Source organism: Pan paniscus, chromosome 10, assembly GCF_029289425.2.
Source record: "Pan paniscus chromosome 10, NHGRI_mPanPan1-v2.0_pri, whole genome shotgun sequence".
NCBI lineage: Eukaryota > Metazoa > Chordata > Mammalia > Primates > Hominidae > Pan > Pan paniscus.
This window is the reverse complement of record NC_073259.2, coordinates 128,861,048-128,885,139: the sequence shown is the minus strand read 5'-3', so window position 1 is coordinate 128,885,139 and position 24,092 is coordinate 128,861,048. Positions and strand designations below refer to the sequence as shown.

The 24,092-nt window shown below is 39.2% G+C and overlaps 1 protein-coding gene across 3 annotated transcripts in view; it reads left to right on the top strand.

Annotated features, from left to right (window-relative positions):
- Positions 1–24,092, top strand: part of SPPL3 (signal peptide peptidase like 3) — a 138,356-nt gene that overhangs the window by 91,167 nt on the left and 23,097 nt on the right. For 2 of the 3 annotated variants that reach the window (XM_034934655.3, XM_055096258.2), the window contains exon 3: positions 18,818–18,906. The exons of the other annotated variant lie outside the window; for it this stretch is intronic. In XM_034934655.3, coding sequence (XP_034790546.1) covers positions 18,818–18,906 — 89 coding nt within the window. The remainder of the gene's footprint in view (positions 1–18,817; positions 18,907–24,092) is intronic. 3 annotated transcript variants of the gene reach the window in all.

The following is a 24,092-nucleotide window of genomic DNA, read 5'->3' as shown; positions in this document are numbered from 1 at the left end:
CAATAAGCTATGATCACACTGCTGCACTCCAGCCTGGGCAACAGAGCCACACTATGTCTCAAAAAAAAAAAAAAAAATTTTATGTTGTCCTAAAATGCTTGTAAGTAAGTAGATTATGTCCTTATGGAAATTTACATCATATTTTTCTTAATCCAAAGGCTTGACATCCAAGGTTGAGCCATACAAAATTGCTGATGGTTGACTATTAATATTTTGGCCCACAGAAACAATTTCATATGGTTCATCTTACTATTAATAGGGTTGTGCGTTGTAGCATTACCAGGTATTCTCTCTGATAACCTTGGAGATGCTGAGACTAGATCCTGCTGAGGTTCTCATCTCAGCAGGCAGCCATAGGAATAGGAGGGAAAATATAGACACTAGAGACACACTCCCTTTTTCCACTATCCTCAGTGGAGAGGAACTTTAATGGTTGTATAACTCAAATAGTTTAGTGGCTGATGAACCTACCAGAAAATGCTGCTCAAGGAATTATAAGTTGAGAACTTGAAAGGAAGTAATAGGGATAAGTGAAATACCCAGGCGTAAAGATTTTTAACTATGCAGTGTTATATCTGAATTTTAATGGCTACTTTGTAAAATCACAGACTTGCAGTCTTTACCTCAATACTGAGTAGAACAAGTAAAATATTACGGGTAATTTCAGTATACACCGATAAAAGTTTTTTTTGTTCTTTTTTTTTTTTGAGACGGAGTCTCGCTCTGTCGCCCAGGCTGGAGTGCAGTGGCATGATCTCAGCTCACTGCAAGCTCCACCTCCTGGGTCCACGCCATTCTCCTGCCTCGGCCTCCTGAATAGCTGGGACTACAGGCGCCCGCCACCACGCCCGGCTAATTTTTTGTATTTTTAGTAGAGATGGGGTTTCACCGTGTTAGCCAGGACGGTCTCTATCTCCTGACCTTGTGATCCACCTGCCTTGGCCTGCCAAAGTGCTGGGATTACAGGCGTGAGCCACCGCGCCCAGCCAAAAGTTTTAATCACTGAGATGTCTACTGAGAACTCCAGATTCATAACCACTCTCAGAAGCATTAATCAAACCAGAGGAACTTAGAACCTTATCAATGTAATCTTGATATTTTGCATCTCTACCCTGTGGACAAGTATTTGATTTTTTTCCCTTTGAGTATATAATGCATTAATATTTCAAAGGACTTTGCAATTAAACACAGAAGAAGCCATCTTTAGACTCAACCCTAATACTACTTTCAGTAGTGCAGACTACCTTCCATTTGGCATATGTTTGTATACTGTATACATTTTCATAGTTGAAATCATTTATATTCTGATTCTTTGCACCAGACAAATACTTTCTACAAATTATCTTCATATCGTTTTAGTAATTTGACATTTCTTTGTGTTACTCATCTTATTGCACTCTTGTTGGACAAGTGGGCTGTTACAGTGATGATAGCTTTATGGAGTATTTGCTTTTATTGAATTATATCACCAAGATAAATATCCAGAAGTGGAAATACTTCGACAGAGAGTATGAAATGGCTCTTACTACATATTACTGTATTGTTTTTCTGAAGGGCTGTATCATTTTAGGATTGAGCAAGTTTTAAACCAAATTTTATGTAATAAGTGTATCATAGAATTATATAGATGGAAAGGATTTCTCTGGTGAACCTCCCTGTTTACAAATGAGGAAACTGGCCAGGCATGGTCCCTCACACCTGTAATCCCAGCACTTTGGGAGGCTGAAGCAGGCAGATGCCCTGAGCCCAGGAGTTCAAGACCAGGCTGGACAACATGGTGAAACTCCATCTACCAAATACGTAAAAATTAGCTGGGCATGGCGGCGCTACCTGGGAGGCTGGGAGGAATGTTTGAGCCCAGGAGGCGGAGGTTGCAGTGAGCAGTGATCATACCACTGCACTCCAGCCTGGGTATCAGAGTGAGACCCTGGTTCAAGAAAACAAAAAACAAAAAAAAAAAAAAAGAAAAGAAAAGAAAAAGAAACTAAGAAACTGAAGCCCCAAATGAAAATGTTGATGTAACTCGACAAAGATTATGCAACCACTTGGTAACAAAGTCTGGATTGAAACAGTTTTCAGTACCTCCAGCTCAGAACCTTTTATCTTTTATAATTTAATAAGGCATTTCTGCAAAAAGTAAATCATGATGCCTTTAATTATACATTTAAATTGAACTCACTGAATAAGTTGGTGTTTTTTCCTCTTCTGTTTTATGGAAGAGATTTATGTAATTTTTTCTTTAAATGTTTGATAGGATTCACCAGTGAAGCCACCTAAAATTGGGCTTCTCTTTGTGGGAAGATATTTTTGGTTTTTGTTTTTTTCCTGCTGAGTTCACCACCTTTCCCTTGTTCTTTTTCTTTCTCTTTTTTTCTTTTTTTTTTTTTGAGTTGGAGTTTCGCTCTTGTTGCCCGGGCTGGAGCGCAGTGGCGCAATCTCTGCTCACCACAACCTCCGCCTCCCAGGTTCAAGCGATTCTCCTGCCTCAGCCTCCCGAGTAGTTGGGATTACAGGCATATGCCACCATGCCCGGCTGATTTTTTGTATTTTTAGTAGAGATGGTGTTTCTCCATGTTGGTCAGGCTGGTCCCGAACTCCTGACCTCGTGATCTGCCCGCCTCGGCCTCCCAAAGTGCTGGGATTACAGGCATGAGCCACCAAGCCCAGCCTCCCGTTTTCTTTGTAATTGTTAGGGGCTATTTTTTTTATTGTGGTAAAATATATATAACATAAAATGTACCATTTAAACCATTTTTTAGTGTACCCTTCGGTGACAGGTAAGGGCTTTCTGAAACACATTGTCTTTTTATTATAGCCATTCTAGTAGTAAGGTGTGAAGTGGTATCTCATAGTGGTTTGGGTTGTATTTCCCTGATATTAGGATGTTGGAAAGTTGATGAGCATCTTTTCCTGTGCTTATTAACCATCTGTTTATCTTCTTTGGTGAAATGTCTAGTCAAAAATTCTCTCTCAGTCATATGATTTGCAACTATAAATTTTTCCCAGTCTCTGGCTTGCCTTCTCATTTTCTTAATAGTGTCCCTTGGAGTATAAACATTTTAATTTTGTTAAAGCCACTTTACCAATTTCACGTTTTATGGACCATGCTTTTGATGATGTGCCAAAAGCATTATCCATAAAATGTGAAACTGGTAAATAGGTACATGGGTACAAGGATTTTCTCCTATGTTTTCTTTCTTTCTTTCTTTTTTTTTTTTAAATGGAGTCTCGCTCTGTCGCCCAGGCTGGAGTGCAGTGGTGTGATCTCAGCTTGCTGCAAGCTCTGCCTCCCGGGTTCACGCCATTCTCCTGCCTCAGCCTCCCGAGTAGCTGGAACTAGGCACCCGTCACCATGCCCAGCTAATTTTTTGTATTTTTTAGTAGAGACGTGGTTTCACAGTGTTAGCCAGGATGGTCTCGATCTCCTGACCTCGTGATCCACCCGCCTCAGCCTCCCAAAATACTGGGATTACAGGCGTGAGCCACTGCGCCTGGCTCTCCTACGTTTTCTTTAAGAAGTTTTATAGTTTTGCTTCTTACATTTAAAATTATGATTCATTTTGAGTTAATATTTATGTATGGCATGAGGTACAAATTTAATTTCATCTTTATAAATGTGGTTATCCACTTGTCCCAGTACCATTTGTTGAAAAGACTATACTTACCCATTGAATTACCTTGGCACCGTTGTCAAAAATGCATTGCTGACATGGTGGCATGTACCTGTAATCCCAGCGACTCGGGAGCTAAGGTGGGAGGATCACCTGAGCCCCAGGTGTTTGGGGTTACAGTGAACTATGATCGCGCCACTGCACTCAAGCCAGGGTGACGTAGCAAGACCCTGTCTCTTAAAAAAAAAAAAAAATCGACCATAAAAGTAAAGATAGTTATTAGGTCTGGTCTGTATGTCTCTTCTTATGCCAGTGCCAATGTTTTGATTGTTGTCGCGTTTAAAGTAAGTGTTGTTCTTTTACGAATTTTTCTGGCTACTCTGGATCCTTTGCATTTCCGTATAAATTTTAGGTTCAGCTGGTCAGTTTCTACCAAAAAAAAAAAAAAAGCCTGCAGGGATTTCGATAGGCATTGTGAATCTATAGATCAGTTTGAGGAAAATTGCTCTCTTAATTATGTTCACTTCCAATCCATGGATGTGGAATGTGTCTCCGTTTATTTAGATATTCTTTAATTTAGATGTTTTAGATATTCTTTAATTTCTATTAATACTGTTTTGTAATTTTCAGTGTGCAAGGCTTGCATTATTTTGTTAAATTTATTCCTAAGTATTTTTTTACTTTTTGATGTTATTTTTGATGAATTTTTTTCATTTTGGATTGTTCATTGCTAAGTATATAGAACTACAATTAATTTTTGTGTATTGACCTCAAATACTGTAGCTTTGCTGAACTCATTTATTAGTGCTGGTAGTTTTTTGTCTATGATTCCTTAGAATTTTCTGCACATAGGATGATGTGGTCTGCAAATAAAGGCAGTTTTGCTGCTGCTTTCAATTCTGAAAGACTTTGTCTTTTTCCCTTTTTCTCCCTTATTGTACAGTGTCGAATAGAAGTGCCAAAGGCACACATCCATCCTTGCCCTGTTCCTAATCCTTCAGGGAAAGCATTTCCCATTAAGTATGTAGTTAGTTGTACATTTTTCATAAATGCCCTTTATCAGGTTGAAGAAATTTCTCTTATTTCTAGTTTGTGGAGAGTTTTATCATGAATGGGTATTGGATTTTATCATGTGTTCTTATGCTTCTATTGAGATGATCCTGTGGTTTTTGTCCATTCAATTTATATAGTATAGTTTAACAGCTTTATTGAGATATAAATACCATAAAGTTTGGTCACTTAAAGTATACAATTCAGTGGGTTTTAGTTTATTTACAAAATTGTTCAGCCATCACTGTAATCCAATTTTAGCACATTATCATCCCAAAAGAAAATTTGTACCAGTTAGCAGTCGTTCCCATTCCTCTTTCCCTACCCACCAGCCCTAGGCAACCATGAATCTACCTTTTAACTCTCTAGATTTGCCTATTCTGGACCTCTCGTATAAGTGGTGTCATACAGTATGTGACCTTTTGTTACTGGCTTTTTTCACTTAGCATGTTTTTGAAGTTTATCTGTGTTGTAGCATGTTATCAGTATTTCATTCCTTTTTATTGCTGAATAATACTTTTTGTTTTTCCATTCATTGGTTGATAGACGTTTGGGTTGTTTCCCTTTTTTGGCTTTTATGAATAATGTTACTGTGAACATTTGTGTACAAGTTTCTGTGTGGACATAACATATTTATTGCCCTCAAGCAGATACCTAGTAGCAGAATTGCTGGGTCTAATGGTAACTCTTAGTCTTAACATTTTAAGAAATGCTTCTGTTTTCCAAGGCAGCTATGCTATTGTACATTCCCACTAGCAATGTATGAGGTTTCCAATTTCTCCACTTCTTCACCAACACTTGTTATTATCTATCTTTATGATTATAGCTATTCTACTGTTCTGGTGGGTATGAATTGGCATCTCATTATAATTTTGGTTTGCATTTTCTTAATGCCTACTGATGTTGAGCATCTTTTCATGTGCCCATTTGCCATCTATGTCTCTTCTTTGGTGTCTTTTCAACTCTTCTGTCCATTTTTAAATTGGGTTTTCTTTTTCTTGTTGAATTTTGAGAGTTCTTTCTTTATTGTGAAAATGGGTTTTTGTTATAAGTGCCTCTGGGTTTGTCTTTTCACTTTCTGTATGCTTATAATTGTTATCTATTTCTTGACTTTTATAAAATGTTCCTCTTTATCTCTAGTAACAGTTTCTGTCTTAACATTGTTCAGAAAAGGCTATGTAGATTTTCTTGAGTTAGTTTTTGGTCATTTGTATTATAACTTGAGAGTAACTAGTTCCTTTTTTATAAAGGCAAGCACCTACCAATGCTTTCTTAGGTAATGAGGGCAGTTCATTTACGTATACCCAAACCTACTCTAGGAAGACAACATCAGGTTAGTAAGCCTGCAGAGATACTGAGTTCTTTAATAAGAACTATACTTGATATGATTGTGATGCCCTTCATTCTATATAATTGTAGTTAGACCAGGGTTCACCAGAACAAGTGTCACTATGGTTCACAATTATCATGATGTTCTAATTGTGTGTAATATGTTGATTAACTTTTGAGCTACCCTTTTTGCCATTCCATAACCCGTCCTACTTGAAGAAAACATCATACACAGAAGCCTGAACTTGTTAGATGACGTAGGGAATGATTTTGTCCATTGCAGCGTGTGTAGACAAGTTTATATATTTAAGAATTTCATCAATTCACTATTAAATGTTCAATTTATAAAACCACTGTAAGTTTTCTAGGAACACATATTTAACTTAACCTAAGTTTAACCATGTAATGTTTACCTTGAACCAGTGAGTCCCCGCTTCATTGTACTCACTTTCAATAGTAGAATTATCAAAAAACTTTCTTTTTAAAATTTTTTATAAATTAAAATTTTATTATTTTTTCGTTTTTTCACTCCTTTCTGGAGCTGAGAAAAAAATAATGTTAAGGTTTAAAATTCCAATTTGCTTTTCTCCTCCAGTATTCACAGTGTCCTCAGGTATCAGAATGCAAATGGATGAACGAGTATAACTTTCAATAAACTGATCTGCTCTCCCCTCCATTTTGCTTCCTACAATTGTTTATTTGTGCTCTGCACTGCCCAATTTCAGAGCATGTACTAACTTTTGCAAGTTACTTCAAAGAAAGATAAAATGGGGCCAAAGAAAACTAAAAGTATGAGTGGAGACAAAATAGAGCCAAAAAAGAAATGTAAAAATGCATACCATAATGCCAGCACCCCTGTTACTAGTGGTTCACAAGGACCACCATAAGCTTTGTAGCAGCCAGCTTTAAAAAGAAAGAATGTAAAACTCAGCTTCCTTCCATCAAAAGAACTCAGTTGTTCAGGTGAATCGCAACTGTTCTTGGCCTTAAGATCAGACAGACTTTTATCCTAACGACCTTCATAAAGAGGATATAATGTTAAGTTTCATTCATCTCACAGTAGGCATTCAAATAAGTGTTTGTTGAATGAATTATAGTACCTTCAATATAAGTTGGTGGCATTGCATGAAAATGTATTTCAGCAAAAGCAGTTTTGCCAAAATTGAAGGTGCACAGTGGGCAACAGGATGTTGTTGTTTAGATAACCATCTTACTGCTAAGTGTGGTCTAAGGTTATATTTTGGAATATCTGGAGAATGAATGGGCGGTTAATTCTTAAACTGGTTATTCTTGAATGTTGATCTGTTAATAAATATTGGTAGCAGACCAGGCACGGTGGCTCACGCTTGTAATCCCAGCATGTTCAGAGGCCAAGGTGGGAGGATCACATGAGGTCAGCAGTTCCAAGACCAGCCTGGCCAACATGGTGAAACTCCGTCTCTACTCAAAATACAAAAATTAGCCAGGCGTGTTGATGCATGCCTGTAATCCCAGCTACTCAGGAGGCTGAGGCAGGAGAATCGCTTGAACTGGGAGGCAGAGGTTGCAGTGAGCCGAGATTGCGCCACTGCACTCCAGCCTGGGCCACAAACTGAGACTCCATCTCAAAAAGGAAAAAATATATATATATGTGTGTGTGTGTGTGTGTGTGTGTGTGTATATATGTGTATATATATGTATATATACACACACACATACATACATACATACATATATAAAAGCAGCAGCCCAAAAATGTATTCTGTTGCCAGCTAAATACAGACCTAGTTGTCTTAACAACACTCATGGTGCATTCGTATTTTTATCAGAATGAAGGAACCTAATACCTAAATATAAGCCCATGTTTCCCCTTGTCCTGAGGCAGGCAGTGGAAGTTCCTAAAGGCAGGCCTAGAATCTTCCTCAGAAAATCCTTTTTAATCCACTCTAGGACATAAAGAAATGAGTAGTTGATTTCCTAAAGTTCTGTTCCTTGCAACTGAATTAATTCTAGCCTGAAACAAATTTAGGGCAAATATAACCAGATCTCTACCTCAGCCACACTAAAATCTTATTAAGGCACTCACAGAATATTAATATACTTCTTGATATAGTGTCTGTAATAAACTTCATGTGAAATGTACATCAAAGTGACCAAAACACCAAACTGGAATTTATACTTACACCCAATTTAAAGTTGAAGAATGTTGATGAGTTGTCATTCTAACTGACACTAATTAGCTGACAGGGTCAGTGGCCATCTGGACCTTACCCAGTTCAAGGCTAAACCATATCATTCACCTATAAAGCCTGCTGGTCTTAATATTTCTCTGTAGTAAGATAGCTCATGTGCAGCTTATCTAAAAATGATACCAGATCAAGTTTACTTGGGGAGAAATACTCTGTAGGTTTTTTTGTTTGTTTTTATGAGAAAAAAGCAGTATGTACTAATGTGGAAAGATGTAGCACGTCAAGCAGTGAGCCCATTACTTGGTGTAACAGGGCCAAGGGAAAACTTCCTCTGTGCCCCCTGAATCCTCGCTGAAAAATCCACTGACAAATAGCAGATTAATAGAAAAGGCATACAGATTTGTTAATGTGCACAAAAGTCTTAGAAAATATAAGATCTCAAAAAAAAAATGGCCAGATGGCTGATGCTTTTATACCACCTTGAGGTTACAGAAAGAATGAGGGCTTGGAGTGTGGCAAGACAGGTTATGGTGGTAAATCAGGTTATGGTGGTAAGACAGGTTATGAGAGAGAGAGAAGAGGAGGCCCAGCTAGCACAGGTGGTCCTGTCATGTAGATGAAACCTCACAGGTCGCAGCCCTGAGAGAGAATAGATGGAATATGTTTCTTTCTGACCTTCTAAGGTGTCAGACTCTCAATTAATCTTTCCTGTGTCTGGACAAGGTAGGGCCTCAGAGAAATGCCTCCACCTCATCAATGCATATTTTCTCTGCAGATGCAAATCTGCCCCACACAGCTTCTCTCAGCTATTCTTGTATTTCCAGCCCTTCTGAAAACCATCTGAAATATGTCAAAGAAGTATATTTTTGGGTGAAATATTTTTGTTTCCTTCATAATTTTGCCAAGGCAGCAGGCATAAGCTGGAATTTGTGGTCACCCCACTCATGGAGTTTTTCTATGAATCAAAAGAAACCTTGCCTGTAAAGCACCTAACACAGTGCCTGACAGTATGAGCTCAATCAAGCTTAACTATTATCATCATTTTAACCCTCCGGATGTTCTCAGCTGCTGAGTCAGAGACTGTTTCTTCCTGACCAGGTTCTTAGTCTTTCTTTCTTAGTGTAGGTTCTATGTAAGTATCAATAATTGGACATTTGTTTACCTCCTACACCTTGACCCATAACTACTTCCTGTTCAGTCATAGTTGATGAAAAGACAAAAAAAAAGCATATAATATGCTATAATTTGGATGGATTTTTTTTCTGTGATGGTAAATGGTTGTCTGTGATGAAAAAGCCATAGCTCAAGTCCTTCTGTTGATCATTTAAACATTGATTTCTTTTTCTTGTTTTGTTTTTTGTTTTTTTGTTTTGAGACCGAGTTTCATTCTTTTGCCCAGGCTGGAGTGAAGTGGTGTGATCTCAGCTCACTGCAACCTCCACCTCCCGGGTTCAAGCAGTTTTCTTACCTCAGCCCCCTGAGTAGCTGGGATTACAGGTGTGCGCCACCAGGCCCAGCTAGCTTTTGTATTTTTAGTAGAGGCGGGGTTTCACCATGTTGTCCAGGCTGGTCTCGAACTTCTAACCTCAGGTGATCCACCAGCCTCAGCCTCCTGAAGTGCTAGGATTACAAGCATGAACCACCACACCTGACCTGAACATTGATTTCAGTACCTAGACTTGCCAAAAAGCCAGGATACAATTTGGATGGAATGTATATTTATAACGTTATATTAACATCATATTATATGTTACTGTATAGCAATAACAAGATTGTGAAGGCAGGTCAAGATGGAAGAGAATGAAGAGTAGTCTTCTATGAAGATGCAGCAAACTGTTCTAGGTCCAACCTAGCAATCTGATGTCTATGCACTTAATAAATTACCAAATAAGCTAAGTTAAAGGCCTATAATTGAAAATAGTCCTGGATAGCTTTGGAGGCAGAGTCTTTTGCAAAGGCTTTATTTAAACAGCTTAAGTTTGCTGTCACCTGTGCAGTGTGAGTAACTTTACCGGACCCCAGTCATAGTGGCATGGGATCTGCTAAGCCCAGGCCCTTTAATCTTGTTGTATAAAGCTGGAAGATTTGAATCTTCCCAGCTTGAGCTAATAGGTAAGGCCCTACTAACTCACTTTGCCCCATTTCTGTTTTGTGCAGCGGTGACCCATGGTCTGCTTCTAACAACCAAACAAGGCTTGATTTTAGCTAAGCTTGTGTGAGGCAGTGAGAAATTCAAAGTCTTCTAATTACACAGAGAACTAAGAAGAATGCTTGCTCTCCTTACCACTCCTCCACCCTCCCCCACCATCTGATAGTACCTCATTCCTGCCTAAGGCTTTCCTGTCCCTGCTGCAGTTCTTGTCAGTTAGATGCTAAGAAAATGGACCAGCTAAAACTGGTTTGAAGTTGACCACTACTTTCTGCTACAGAAGATCCCTAGCTTACCAATGGTTTGCCTTAATGATGGTTCAACTTAAGATTTTTCCACTTCATGATGGTACAAAGGCAGTATGATTTCAGTAGAAAGCATACTTCAAGTACCCATACAACCATTCTGTTTTTCACTCTCAGTACAGTATTCAGTAAGTTACTTGAAATATTCAGCACTTTATTACAAAACAGGCCTTTGTGTTAGATGATTTTGCCCAACTGTAGGCTAATGTACGTGTTCTGAGCACGTTTAAGGTAGGCTGGGCTAAACTATGATGTTCAGTAGGTTAGATGTATGAATATTTTTTTTTTTTTTTTTTTGAGACGGAGTCTCGCTCTGTCGCCCAGGCTGGAGTGCAGTGGCGCGATCTCGGCTCACTGCAAGCTCCGCCTCCCGGGTTCACGCCATTCTCCTGCCTCAGCCTCCCGAGTAGCTGGGACTACAGGCGCCCGCTACCACGCCCGGCTAATTTTTTGTATTTTTAGTAGAGACGGGGTTTCACCGTGTTAGCCAGGATGGTCTCGATCTCCTGACCTCGTGATCCGCCCGCCTCGGCCTCCCAAAGTGCTGGGATTACAGGCGTGAGCCACCGCGCCCGGCCTAGATGTATGAATATTAAACGCATTTTGAACTTGAGATTTTTCCACTTACCTGGGCTTATTGGGATATAACTCCATTGTAAGTCAAGGAGCAGCTGTATTTGAAAAAAGGGGAAAATCTTGCCTTAAAACATCCAGGATGGAGTTATATATAGTTCTCAACTAATAACAAATTGAAATTGAGTTATATAACCCTTCATCCTGTCCCGCAGGGGGTTCTCAGCACCTATTCTCACTAACCCAGTCTCATGGGAGAGGCTCCGTAGCAGCTGTGCCTAGGGTTAAACCAAAGAGATGACTGGCAACCTTCCAATCCAGAATAGCGATATAATGCCAACAGAAAAAGTAAGAGAAGCTGGCAATCTGTGTAGCCCCAAGGGTAGAGATGTAGATAAAAATTCCTGCACATTTAACCTGCTGTCACCAGATTCTGAGAAGCAGAATATAACAAGTGTAGTTATTGTTATTCCATTCATAAGTGAATTTGAAAAACTCAATTTAAATTAATACATGTGTTTCCAAAACATGCCCACAGGGAAGGAGCAGTCTTCATGTTCCATTGACTCCAGAGACGTTCCCATTAAATGCATCACCAACCCTAGAGTTTAGGTCCTGCACATTGTTAGCTCTGCTGTGCGAAAACATGAATTAAAGCTTAAAAGATCATAGAAGTGAAACCATGTACTAGAAACTACCACAGGTGCGTTGGCAGGGGAAATATATGCAAAATATTACATCTAGTTTGTTGTGGAACTAATTAAAATTAATAGGAAAAAGTTTTTCAGGAGCCAGTTGCCATAGCTATTCCTCTAAGGGTGACTGAGGTATGAGCAGTAAGTGTACGTTTTAATCTCTGCTAATGTGTCTTCCTCTGATGGCTGGAGAAATATGTCTCAAATACTGTATATGAATCTTCTAAAATCCAAGGCTTTTTTAAAATAAAAAAACCCCCAGGAAAGCCAACACATCAGACACCTGACCATATTTCAGAAGAGGAGTCTTAACCATGTTTCAGGGAGTCCACCACATCTAAAAGTCGCTGTGTTTTGGTCCTCCTGGGGAGCTGTCACCCACTGGGGCAGCCCTCCAGTGGAACAGTTTGCTAAACAGTTCGTTGGCCAGATTTATATGAGAACAGGGTGACATGTAACTAACCAGTCTCTACTTCATAGATTATCCTCCCCAGACCCCCCATTCTAATTGAGGCTTCCTTGGTACCAGTAACAGAGAAGGGAGTTTTAGTGAATGAAAGTACGGGAAACAAGAGTGGCAGCTAGAGTCAGGCTGTTAGTAGAGGGGCAAGTCTTTCAAATCCAGTAAGAAATTTTGAGTCATAGAGGTGGGAAACTACGAAGTTAAGATCATTATCAGTGTGACCTGAGCCCAGTCATTTGGTTAAGTTTCTTCCAGGAAGGATTATGACCTACCTCTTCATTATAGGATAGGATCCTCTGCTTTCCTAAAGAAAGGGATAAAACTCATCAATGTTTTGGTACCCCCAGGGACATGAACAAGAAATTTTAAAAGGCCTTTTCCTTCACTTAAAAATCTGTCCAGTTCAGGACCTATTTAAAAGAACTACCTAGAGCCACTTGTACTTCCAGCCAAGATAGAGAAACAGAGACTGAATTACCATCCCACATGAAACAACTTTAAAAACAATCAAAAACATGTAAACCCTCATAACACAGCAGTTTTCAAGATATTTTTCATCAGACAACAAAGGACAGTATTCCTGAGAGTTGAGGAATAGTTTTCCCGTCATACTTATTTTCCTGTCAAACTATCTTAAGATAGTTTCCACTCATGGTGCAGAGAGAAAGATTTCTGAAGTTGAAGAGATGGAACTGAGAGTCCAAAGAGACGGCTAGAGGCAGCTAGAGTTAATAGAACAGAGTACAAAAGAAAAGAGAGCTGCAAAATGAAAAAACCCAGAGATCTACACAGAATCCTTGAACATTCATCCCAATTTTTTTGTTTGTTGTTTTTTGTTTGTTTGTTTGTTTTGAGTTGGAGTCTCACTCTGTCGCCCAGGCTGGAGTGCAGTGGCACAGTCTCGGCTCACTGCCACCTCCGCCTCCCGGGTTCAAGAAATTCTGCCTCAGCCTCCTGGGTAGCTCGGATTACAGGCACCCACCACCACACCTGGCTAATTTTTGTATTTTTGGTAGAGACAGGGTTTCACCATGTTGGCCAGGCTGGTCTCGAACTCCTGACCTCGTGATTCGCCCGCCTCAGCCTCTCAAAGTGCTGGGATTACAGGCGTGAACCACTGCACCCGGCCTCACCACAGTATTAATTAGTGTATGCATATGTGGAAATCACCTAAAGTGGAGGAAAGAATAATGTGAAAGGATTAGAAGGGAGAGTACCTGCTTCCAAAAGCCTGATTGGAAAAACTTACAATTCATTTGGCATTGGATAGAGTACTCAGATCTTGCCTCAATGATAGAGAATAATTACCCTAGACTGAGCACTGCTTCAGACCCACCTAATAAATCATGGAAACAAAAATAAATTAAAGCCAGGTATCTAACAGCATCCCTGATCAAAGCTCAAAATTAATAGGAATAAAAAATATTTAGATAAGGTAAAATTCACAATGTCTAGCATACGTGCAGAGATGACCAGACAGGCAAAAAAGGAAAACATGACCCAGGATGAGGAAAATAGTCAATCAAAACTGACCCAGAACTGACACAGATGTTAGTATGAGCAAAGTACATCAAAACAGATATAATTGTATTCCATATATACAAAAAGTTAGATACATACATGGAGATTATTTTTATTTTATTTTTGAGACAGAGTTGCTCTGTCGTCCAGGCTGGAATGCAGTGGCATGATCTCAGCTCACTGCAACCTCTGCCTTCCGGGTTCAAGCAATTCTCCTGCCTCAGCCTCCCAAGTAGCTGGGACTGTAGGTTTGTGCCACCATGCCTGGCTAATTTTTGTATTTTCAGTAGAGACGGGGTTTCACCATGTTGGCCAGGCTGGTTTCAAACTCCTGTCGTCAAGTGATCCACCCACCTTAGCCTCCCAAAGTGCTGGGATCACAGTCGTGAACCACTGTGCCTGGCCAACATGGAGATTATAAAGAAGAATGAAATCAAACTTTCAGAAATGAAGACAACAATGTCTGAGATGAAAAATACACTGGATGGGATTAACAGCAATTAGAAACTGCAGAAGAAAAGATTAGTGAACTTGAAGGCACAGTAATGGAAATTAATCCAAAATGAAGTACAGAAAAGAATAATTTTTTTAAACATGAAAAGATCATAATGGAGCTATCATTGAACATTAGAGAGAAACCTCCAGTGGCCTACTGTATGGGTAATGGAGTCCCTGAAAGAGGAGAAGAAAGGGAGGGACAGAATAATACATGAAGAAATAATGGCCAAGTTTTTTCTAAATTTGATAACTATAATCTGCAGATTCAAAACTGCAGATTATAAGCACAAAAAACATGAAGAAAACTACACCAAGACACATAATCAGTAGCTCAAAATGAGTGGTAAAAGAAAATCCCCAAGGCTGCCAGAGGGGGCAAAAAAGCATGTTAGGTACAGAGGAGAAAAGATGAGGGTGATGTCAGATTTGAAAATACAAGTGAAAAGTCAATGTAACGGTAGCTTTAAAGTACAGGAAGAAAAAAACTGTCACTGTAAAATTCTACAGCAAAAATATCTTTTAAAAATGAAGGCAAAGTAAAGATGTTTTTGACATACCATACACTACCTGAAAGAATTCATCTCATCACCAGCTGTCTTACACTAAAAAATGTTAAAGGAAGTCTTTTGAGCAGAATGAAAATGGTACCAGCCGTAAATCTGTATTTACACAAGGGAGTTAAGATCACCAGAAATGAACATCCATCGATAAAAGTTTTTTTCTATTTACAGTTGTGTAAAAGATAATTGACTGGAGCTGGGCACAGTGGTGTGTACCTGTAATCCCAGCTACTTGGCAGGTTGAAGCAGAAGGATTGATTGCTCAAGCCCAGATGTTTGAGACCAGCCTGGGCAACATAGCGAGATGAATGAAAGAATGAATGATAATTGACAACATAAACAAACATTATATATTGTGAGGTTTATAAGATAACATGTAAGAGTTAAATGCATGGCCACAGTAGCACAAAGGTTGAGGGAGGGAAATAAATATAAACTATTGTAAGGTGTTTATACTATACATGAATGTTACAATATAACTGGAAGGTAGACTGTGTTAAAGATGTATACTATAAACCCTACAGCAGCCACTAAAATTAAAGAGCAAAGAGTTATAGCTCATAGGACAACAAAGGAGATCAAATTGGATCATAAAAAATGCTATATTAATCCAAACAAAGTGAGGTTAAGGGGAAATAAAATAGGACAAGTAGGAAACAAATAGTAAGATGATAGGCTCAAACTTAATTGTATCACTGATCACACTCAATGAAATTGGTGTACACACCTCTTTAAAACAGCAATTGTCCAGGTGCGGTGTCTCACGCCTCTAATCCCAGCACTTTGGGAGGCCAAGGCAGGCGGATCATGAGGTCAGGAGTTCGAGACCAGCCTGGCCAACATAGTGAAACCCCGTCTACTAAAAATACAAAAATTAGCGGGGTGTGGTGGCATGCGCCTGTAGTCCCAGCTACTCGGGAGGCTGAGGCAGGAGAATTGCTTGAACCTGGGAGGCAGAGGTTGCAGTGAGCCAAGACTACACTGCTGCACTCCAGCCTGGGTGACAGATTGAGACTCTGTCTCAAAAAAATAAAAATAAAACAGCAATTGTGAAATTGAATAAAAAAGCAAGACCCAAATATATGCTGCTTACAAGAAGCACACTATAAAGCCAAAAAAGGTTAATCCCTGTTGTCTAGTGGTTAGGATTTAAAAAAAAAAAAAAAAAGTTAAAAGTAAAAGGTTAGGAAAAGATATGCTGCTTATACTCATCTACAGAAAGCTGGAATGGCTGTATTAATGTAAGACAAAGCAGCTTTCAGAGTAAAGAATACTACCACAGACAAGAAGGTTATTTTGTAATGACAAAGGGGTCAATTAAGCAAGAGAACATAACAATCACAAATGTTTATGTATCTAATAAAAGATCTTCAAAATACATGAAGCAAAAACTGAGAGAACTCCAAGGAGAAATAAATTCACAAATATAGCTGAAGATTTCAGTACCACTCTCAATAATTGATAGAATAATTAGGCAGAAAATCAGCGAAGATACAGTGGATTTCAACAATACTCTTAATCAATTTGACCTAATTGACATTTATAGAATGTTCCATCCAACAACAGAACACACGCTCTTTCTCAAGTGTATGTGGAATATTTACTAATGCAGACCATATATGGGGACATGAAACAAATCTCAATACATTTAAAAGGATTCAGGTATGAAATCTGATCTGCATTAGCCCAGGCTGCCATGAAATACCCATAGACTGGGTGGCTTAAACAGCAAATTTATTTTTTCAGAGTTCTGGAGATTGGAATTCTCAGGTCAGGGAGTCAACATGGTTAGATTCTGTTTTCCAAAGTGTCTTCACCAGTTCACATTCCCACTAGTAGTGTATGAAGGTTCCAGTTTTACATCCTTATGTCCTTGCCAACACTTAGTTATCTGACTTTTTTATTATAGCCATCCTGCTATGTGTGAAGTGGTTTCTCATGGTGGTGGTTTTGTTTTGAGGGGACAGTGTCTCACTTTGTTGCTCAGGCTGGAGTGCAGTGGTGCCATCAGCCTTGACCTCCTGGGCTCAAGTGATCTCCTACCTCAGCCTGGCGAGTAGCTGAGACTGTAGGCACATGCCACCACACCCAGCTAATTCTTTTATTTTTTATAGAGACAGGGTCTCACTGTGTTGCCCACATGGGTCTCAAGTGATCCTCTTGCCTCAGCCTCTCAAAGTACTGGGATTCCAGGCGTGAACCACTGCTTCCAGCCAGTTTCTCATGGTTTTGACTTGTATTTCCCTGATGACTAACGGTGTTGAACATCTTTTCATGGGCTCATTGGCTATTTGTGTATCTTCTTTGAAGAAATGTCTCTTCAGATCCTTTGTTCATTTTAAAATCAGGTTGTCTTTTTTATTATTGAGGTGTAAGAGTTCTTTATATATCCTAGACACAAGTCCTTTATCAGATACATGATTTGCAAAGATTTTCTTCCATCCTATGGGTTGTCTTTTGACTTTTTGGTTAGTGTCCTTTGAAGCACATAAGTTTTTTAAGTTTTTCTCTGTTTTTTACTTGTGTTTTTTGGCATCATATCTAAGAATCTACTCCAAATCCAAGGTCACAGAGATTTACCATGTGTTTTTATCTAAAAGCTGTATAGTTTTAGAAGTCAGTTCCTCTGTCCTACCAGCCACATTTCAGTGATCACATGATGTGGCTGATGTCCACAGCACTTGTCAGGGCAGATAAAGACCATCATAACAGAAAGTTCTTTTGCAAAAAAACAACTTTTTTTTTTTTTTTTTTTTTTGACAGTCTCACTCTGTTGCCAGGCCGGAGTGCAGTGGCGCAATCTTGGCTCACTGCAACCTCTGCCTCCTGGGGTCAAGCAATTATCCTGCCTCAGCCTCCCAAGTAGCTGGAACTACCGGCACGCACCACCACGCCCAGCAAATTTTTGTATTTTTAGTAGAAACGGGGTTTCACCATGTTGGCCAGGATGGTCTCGATCTTCTGACCTCGTGATCTGTCCGCCTGGGGCTCCCAAAGTGCTGGGATTACAGGCGTGAGCCACTGCACCCACAAACACCTTCTTTACAGGAAAACACTAGCAGAAAATTAGCTAAGAACTTAGACAGATAATTCACAAAAAAAAAGAAATAAATGAGCAAGCTTTTGTACACAACATTATTCACTGGTTAAAGAATTCTAAATCAAAGTGATGTGCCATTTTTAGTTCCCCAGATAGACAGTGACTTCTTCCTTCAGGTCTTGACTCTGAAGTCACTGTCAGTGAGGCCTTCCTGTTCATCCTGTCTAAAATTTCAAACCCTAACCCCTGCAGTTCCTAGTTTTCCTCCTTAGCACCTGCCATGAACACACTGTGTATTGAACTTATTTTTCTGGTCTATTACGTCTACCCCCTTGAATATAAAATCCAGTCTTGTGTTTGCTATTTATTGTCCCTGTAGTACCTAGAACAGTTCCAGATATAGAAGACACTCAAATTTTTTTTGTTGTTGAATCACAGCTGACAGGGTATAGGGAAATGAGTGCTCTCATACACTGCTGAGAGAGTGAACTGATGCAGCCTTTTTGCAAACAGTTGTGTGGTATGTAAAAGTCTCAAAATGTGCTTGCCCTTTGACATTTCTCCTTCTAGGCTTTTATCACAAGGAAGTAATTAAGGATATGATATGCTCAGAGATAGGAGTGGAAGATTCAGCTGCATTGGGATGCTTTCATCTGCAGTCAGGAAAACTCTTGAACTGACACATTGGAAGGACTGAAGATTGTGTTTTAAAATGTTACAAGAGCTATTTTTGAGAGTTGTTCAAAAGAGACCTTCTTTCCTAATTCCTTGGCATTTAAAAACATTGTCATATGACTTTTCTGACCTTCTCTCGTAAGCAAAACCGCAGCTGAACTACAGAATTTTTTTCCACAGGTCCCTTAATATGGACTTTGAAAATCAAGATAAGGAGAAAGACAGTAATAGTTCTTCTGGGTCTTTCAATGGCAACAGCACCAATAATAGTAAGATATTTTATGTCAATTAACTTCTGTACCTATAGTTTTCTTAATTTGGCTGTTTCTATACCTCCAGTTAATAATTTACTGGGTTCAAGGATTTATGATTGGTATAAAAAAAATTGAATTATACTTAAAATGAGTGAATTTTACGGTATGTTATTGTACCTCAATAGCGTTAATAAAAATGTTTGATGCTTATGGAAAGATTTGAATTTGAAGTGACTTGATTTGATAATATTAATACATTTATATTGAGATCTGCCATGTACTCAACATTCTGTTAGATCTTTTGAAAGATGCAAAAGTACAAGAGAAATTTTTGCCAAGATGTACTCCAGGCGCAGTGTCTCACACCTGTAATCCCAGCACTTTGGGAGGCCAAGGTAGGCAGATCACTTGAGGTTGGGAGTTCAAGATCAGCTTGACCAACACGGAGAAACCCTATCTACTAAAAATACAAAATTAGCCAGGTGTGGTGGCGCATGCCTCTAATTCCAGCTACTACTGAGGCTGAGGCAGGAGAATCACTTGAACCCAGGAGGCAGAGGCTGCAGTGAGCCGAGATCGTGCCATTGCACTCCAGCCTGGGCAACAAGAGCGAAACTCCGTCTCAAAAAAAAAAAAAAAGTGCCAAGATAGAGAGGGCAAATACCTCTTCACCTCCTATATATGGGGCAAGTACCTTTTTTCGGTGACCCTCACCATAGCCTCAGAATCCCTCTGAACATAGAGCTATTATCAGAGGAAGCTCTACAGATGAAATCATTTTGATATCCATGTAGAAAGAGCATAAAGAGACCCGCAAGTCAGGTGAGCAGCAATGGGTCAGATAAGGTTTCTTTACAAGAGAAGGTGGGTTTGACTTAGTGAATGTGGATTGGTGGAGAAGTTGTCATTTCAGGTTAGGGGAACATATAATAACAGGCACAGAGATCACGACCTATAGAACAGGGTAAGGTCACCACCTAAGAGAGAGGAAATGCTAGAGATCTAATTAAAAGGTAGATCAAATATTGATTGGAGGACCATGGATGTTAAATTGAAAAGAGATCACTTATTGTGTATCTTAGTTTCTCCAGTTATTATAGTGCGCTGTCAACCTAGTTGTATTTGCCCAGTTTTCACCGGGCACAGGCCCAGTCACATGGGTTTCATTATCCCTGGCAGTGCCAAAGTGGGCATGATAAAGACGGTAAGTCGAATCATTTAAATATAATGAGTCTTTTCTTAAATTTATGACATGGATCCTTGTATGATATAAAATTCCATACCAGTAGTTATTACTAGTGCAAGGAACCACATAAAACCTGGTGCAAAATCTGATTTTTAGATGAAATTATTACATAGCAGCTTATCTCCTGTCAACATTTTAAGCCAAATCAGTTTATACTCCTGAAACTCTTTTTAAAAGTCCTGTATTATGTAGCACATATGCAAGTGATGTTCTTAAACCAAATTATAAATCTGCTGTACATTGCATCACAGAAACCTAAAGAAATCTACCTATATTATTATGTCTAAGTTTACCTCAAAAACAAACAAAAACAAGAAATGGTTGTGCCAGTCCGTACAGTGGAAAGAAGTTACCTGGTAATACAGCTCTTTTTTTTTTTTTCTTTTTTTTGAGACGGAGTCTTGCTCTGTCATTCAGGCTGGAGTGCAATGACGTGATCTCGGCTCACTGCAACCTCTGTCACCTGGGTTCAGGCAATTCTCCAGCCTCAGCCCCTGGGGTAGCTGGGTTTACAGGCGCTCGCCACCATGCCTGGCTAATTTTTGTATTTTTAGTAGAGATGGGGTTTCACAGTGTTGGCCAGGCTGGTCTCAAACTCCTGATCTCAAGTGATCCATCCACTTCGGCCTTCCAAAGTGCTGGGATTATAGGCATGAGCCACTGCACCCAGCCAACATAAGCTTTTTTATTTTTTGTTCATGAAGCACAGTCTAAAGAGTGGTAGAATACTTCTTTTTTAAATGCTTTTTTTCTTTTTTTTTTTCTTTTTTTTGAGACAGAGTCTCACTGTCACCCAGGCTAGAGTGCAGAGGTGCAATCTCTGCTGACTGCATCCTCCGCCTCCCGGGTTCAAGTGATTCTCCTGCCTCTGCCTCCCGAGTAGCTGGGATTACAGGCACCCACCACCACACCTGGCTAATTTTTGTATTTTTAGTAGAGATGGGGTTTCACCATGTTGCCCTGGCTGGTCTTGAACTCCTGACCTCAAGTGATCCTCCAGCATTGGCCTCCCAAAGTGCTGGGATTATAGGCATGAGCCACTGCACCCAACCTAAATGGTCTTTCTTAACTCTGCCAGCTATCTTGTACTAAATTATCCTTGACAACATTTCTTCAGTGCCTGCTCTGAGCAGTGGATGCCAATAGGATAAGGACAGATTAGCATAGACTGCAAAATTCACTTCCTCAAAGAAGAACATAATGAAGAAGCCATTACAAAGATGGCCGACCAGTACTTGATTATGGAATATAAAATTATTACACATTGAAAGGATGACATGGAAAACAGGATGAATTTATCAAGAATCAAAGAAATAATAGCCAGAAAGATGAACAGAGAAACAGAGAGGTGTAGGTGCTAAGGAGATGGAAGTCCTGGATGATTAACAATGTGGAACAATTGGGGAGAAGGTTTTGAGAAAAAGAAAGTATAAATTTAGTGTTAAGATTTTGTCAGGAGTGTTTCAGACTGATTGAAGGAGACAGTAATCAGAAGTTTTTAAAAGATTGTAGCTGCCCACTCCCAAAATAATAAGAAACAAGGAATTTGTAAAGAGACAGGAGAGCAGGAGAAGTTGTAGGTGTAGCCAGCGTCATTGGTGGGGTACGTGGGTGAAGGGTTACTCTTACGATTACATGCTTTGAATGTGTCAGAAATGATTCGACTGTCCTTGATTATAATAGGAGAAGGAGAAGCATTAAGTGAGACTCAACAGAGGGTTAGATGGGCCATGTGACTCATGCCCCAAAAAATCAGAACTTAAAAATGGAGAAATCTGTTTGTAATTGAAAGTTTCTCGCTGCAGGGTGCCCTAGGGTATTTGACCAAAAGACTGGGTAATTATTACTTCAGATTATAATAATGTTCCACCTATCTGGGCAACTCGAAACACATGGAAGTAAGAGGAAGAGTTGATCAGGCCTGCCAGGAACTATGGCACTCAACTCATTAGAAAGCAGAAAAGCAAAAGTGAAGACAGTAATGAAAAAGCACTACATGCCCACCACCAGAATAGCTAAAATTAAAAACCTTGACCATTCCCAGTGCTGATGAGGATGCACAGCAACAGCAAAAGCCCTCTTGCGTTACTGGAGAGCATGCGTTAGCACAGTCACTTTGGAAGGCAGTTTGACGTTTTACCTACTAAAGGTGACAGTATAAATACCCTTGGACCCAGCAGTGTCACTCCTAGTTATATATCCAGCAAATACAGTCACATGTGCATCAAGTCATGTGCAAGAGTGCCTAGAGCAGCAGCATTTGTAATAACCAAAAAATTGGAAACAACCCAAATGTCAACCGTAGAATGGATAAATAAATTTTACTGTATTCATACAGTGAAAACAAGTGAACTGCTGTAGCTACATAAAACAGCATGGATAATTCTCACAAATCATATTGAGTGAAAGAAGCCAGACACAAAAAAATAACTACATAACTCAATGCATATAAAATTTAGGAAACAGGCAAACTAGTATTTAAGGATGTGTGCTTGGGTGGAAAATGTGTCATAAAAGTCAGGATAGTGGTTCCCTTCAGGAGAATGAGAGAGAGAGAGAAAGTAGTGATTGAGAGGGACACAAAGGAAGATTTCTGGGGTTGGTTTGTTTCTTGACTTGAGTGGTATTAAATATGTAATAATTCATTTTTGTGCTTTTCTGGGTGTGATGCTTCACCATAAAAAAGGTTAGAAAGTGACAGGAATGAGGGTGGAGGGCAAGAGTTCCCTCCAGGTCCTCTGATTTCCCCTGACCTTGTTCTAACTTCTCTGCCTGCCCCCAGGAAGCCAATATAGAAATGTATTTTCCCATGGCACATCAGTCCTTCATTTAAGTAGTATTAAGTGGAATTTTAAAAAGAAGCCATGTACACCCCCGCCCAATTATCTGACATCTTAAAGACTTTTACTAAACTTCAGTTATAATTTATTTGAGTTATAAAGATTGATGGAGATGTATAGTTGGGATTCTCATCTTTAGTAGAGGTATACATCTTAATCTCCTTGCTTAGATTGTAAACTTCATGAGATCTGGAAATGACTTTCTTTTAATCCCTCCTGTTGCTTACTATATAATAAGTGTTCAGCAAATAGTCAAAAGCATCGTTCTTACAGGGAGGTGTAAAATCAGTAATTTTCTTAATAGTTATTGGTTTATTGCTCAGTGTCTATTCCATACCGGACATACATTTAGCCTGTAGCCATGTTCATTGAATGTTAAAAATGATGTTGCTGTACAAAATTTTTAATTCCATTACCAAGCCTATTTCCTATGTTGATTTTTGCCTTAAAGATAATGCAACTGCACTTGCATATGTCCTCCTAATTATGGCTACTCTGTTTTGCTTTGCTCAGTTTTGCTTTGTTTTTAAGTTACTGGAGTTTGGCTAAAATTTCTAATTAATTACCTCTTTCCCATTCAAGACCTTTATCTCCAGAACTTTAGGAAGTGGAGTACTGAAGTCATGGACATTGTTTTAGGTAGCATATTGTCAGGAACTAAAGGCGCTTTACTTGCCCTGTGACATTGCCTCCTGGTTCAAAAATCTGGGGTTTAAAAAAAAAAAAAAAATCTGTGCATTCTATCTAATACGCCAGAAAGGTCCTTTGTATTCAGTTTTGCATTTAATTGCAGACTGAATTTTTAAAATTTAGCTTTATTATAAACAAATGCATCTCTTATATACCTCACCACTACAGTCTTTATTCTAGCTAGCCATTTAATTTTCTCTTCATACTTTGAATCAGTATAATCTGTCTATAGACTCCCTGATGCTTTGTTCCCATGATAAAGTTATTTATCTGAGAAACCATTATTTTCTGTAGTGAAAGGCACTGAAAATCTGTAGCTTCCTCTAGCAGTTCTTTGAACTACTGTAGAGCACTTACATTTAAAAACTATTTAGGTAAAATTTAGTTAGAGATTTCATAGCGTTTTGTCTAATGGATACACTTCC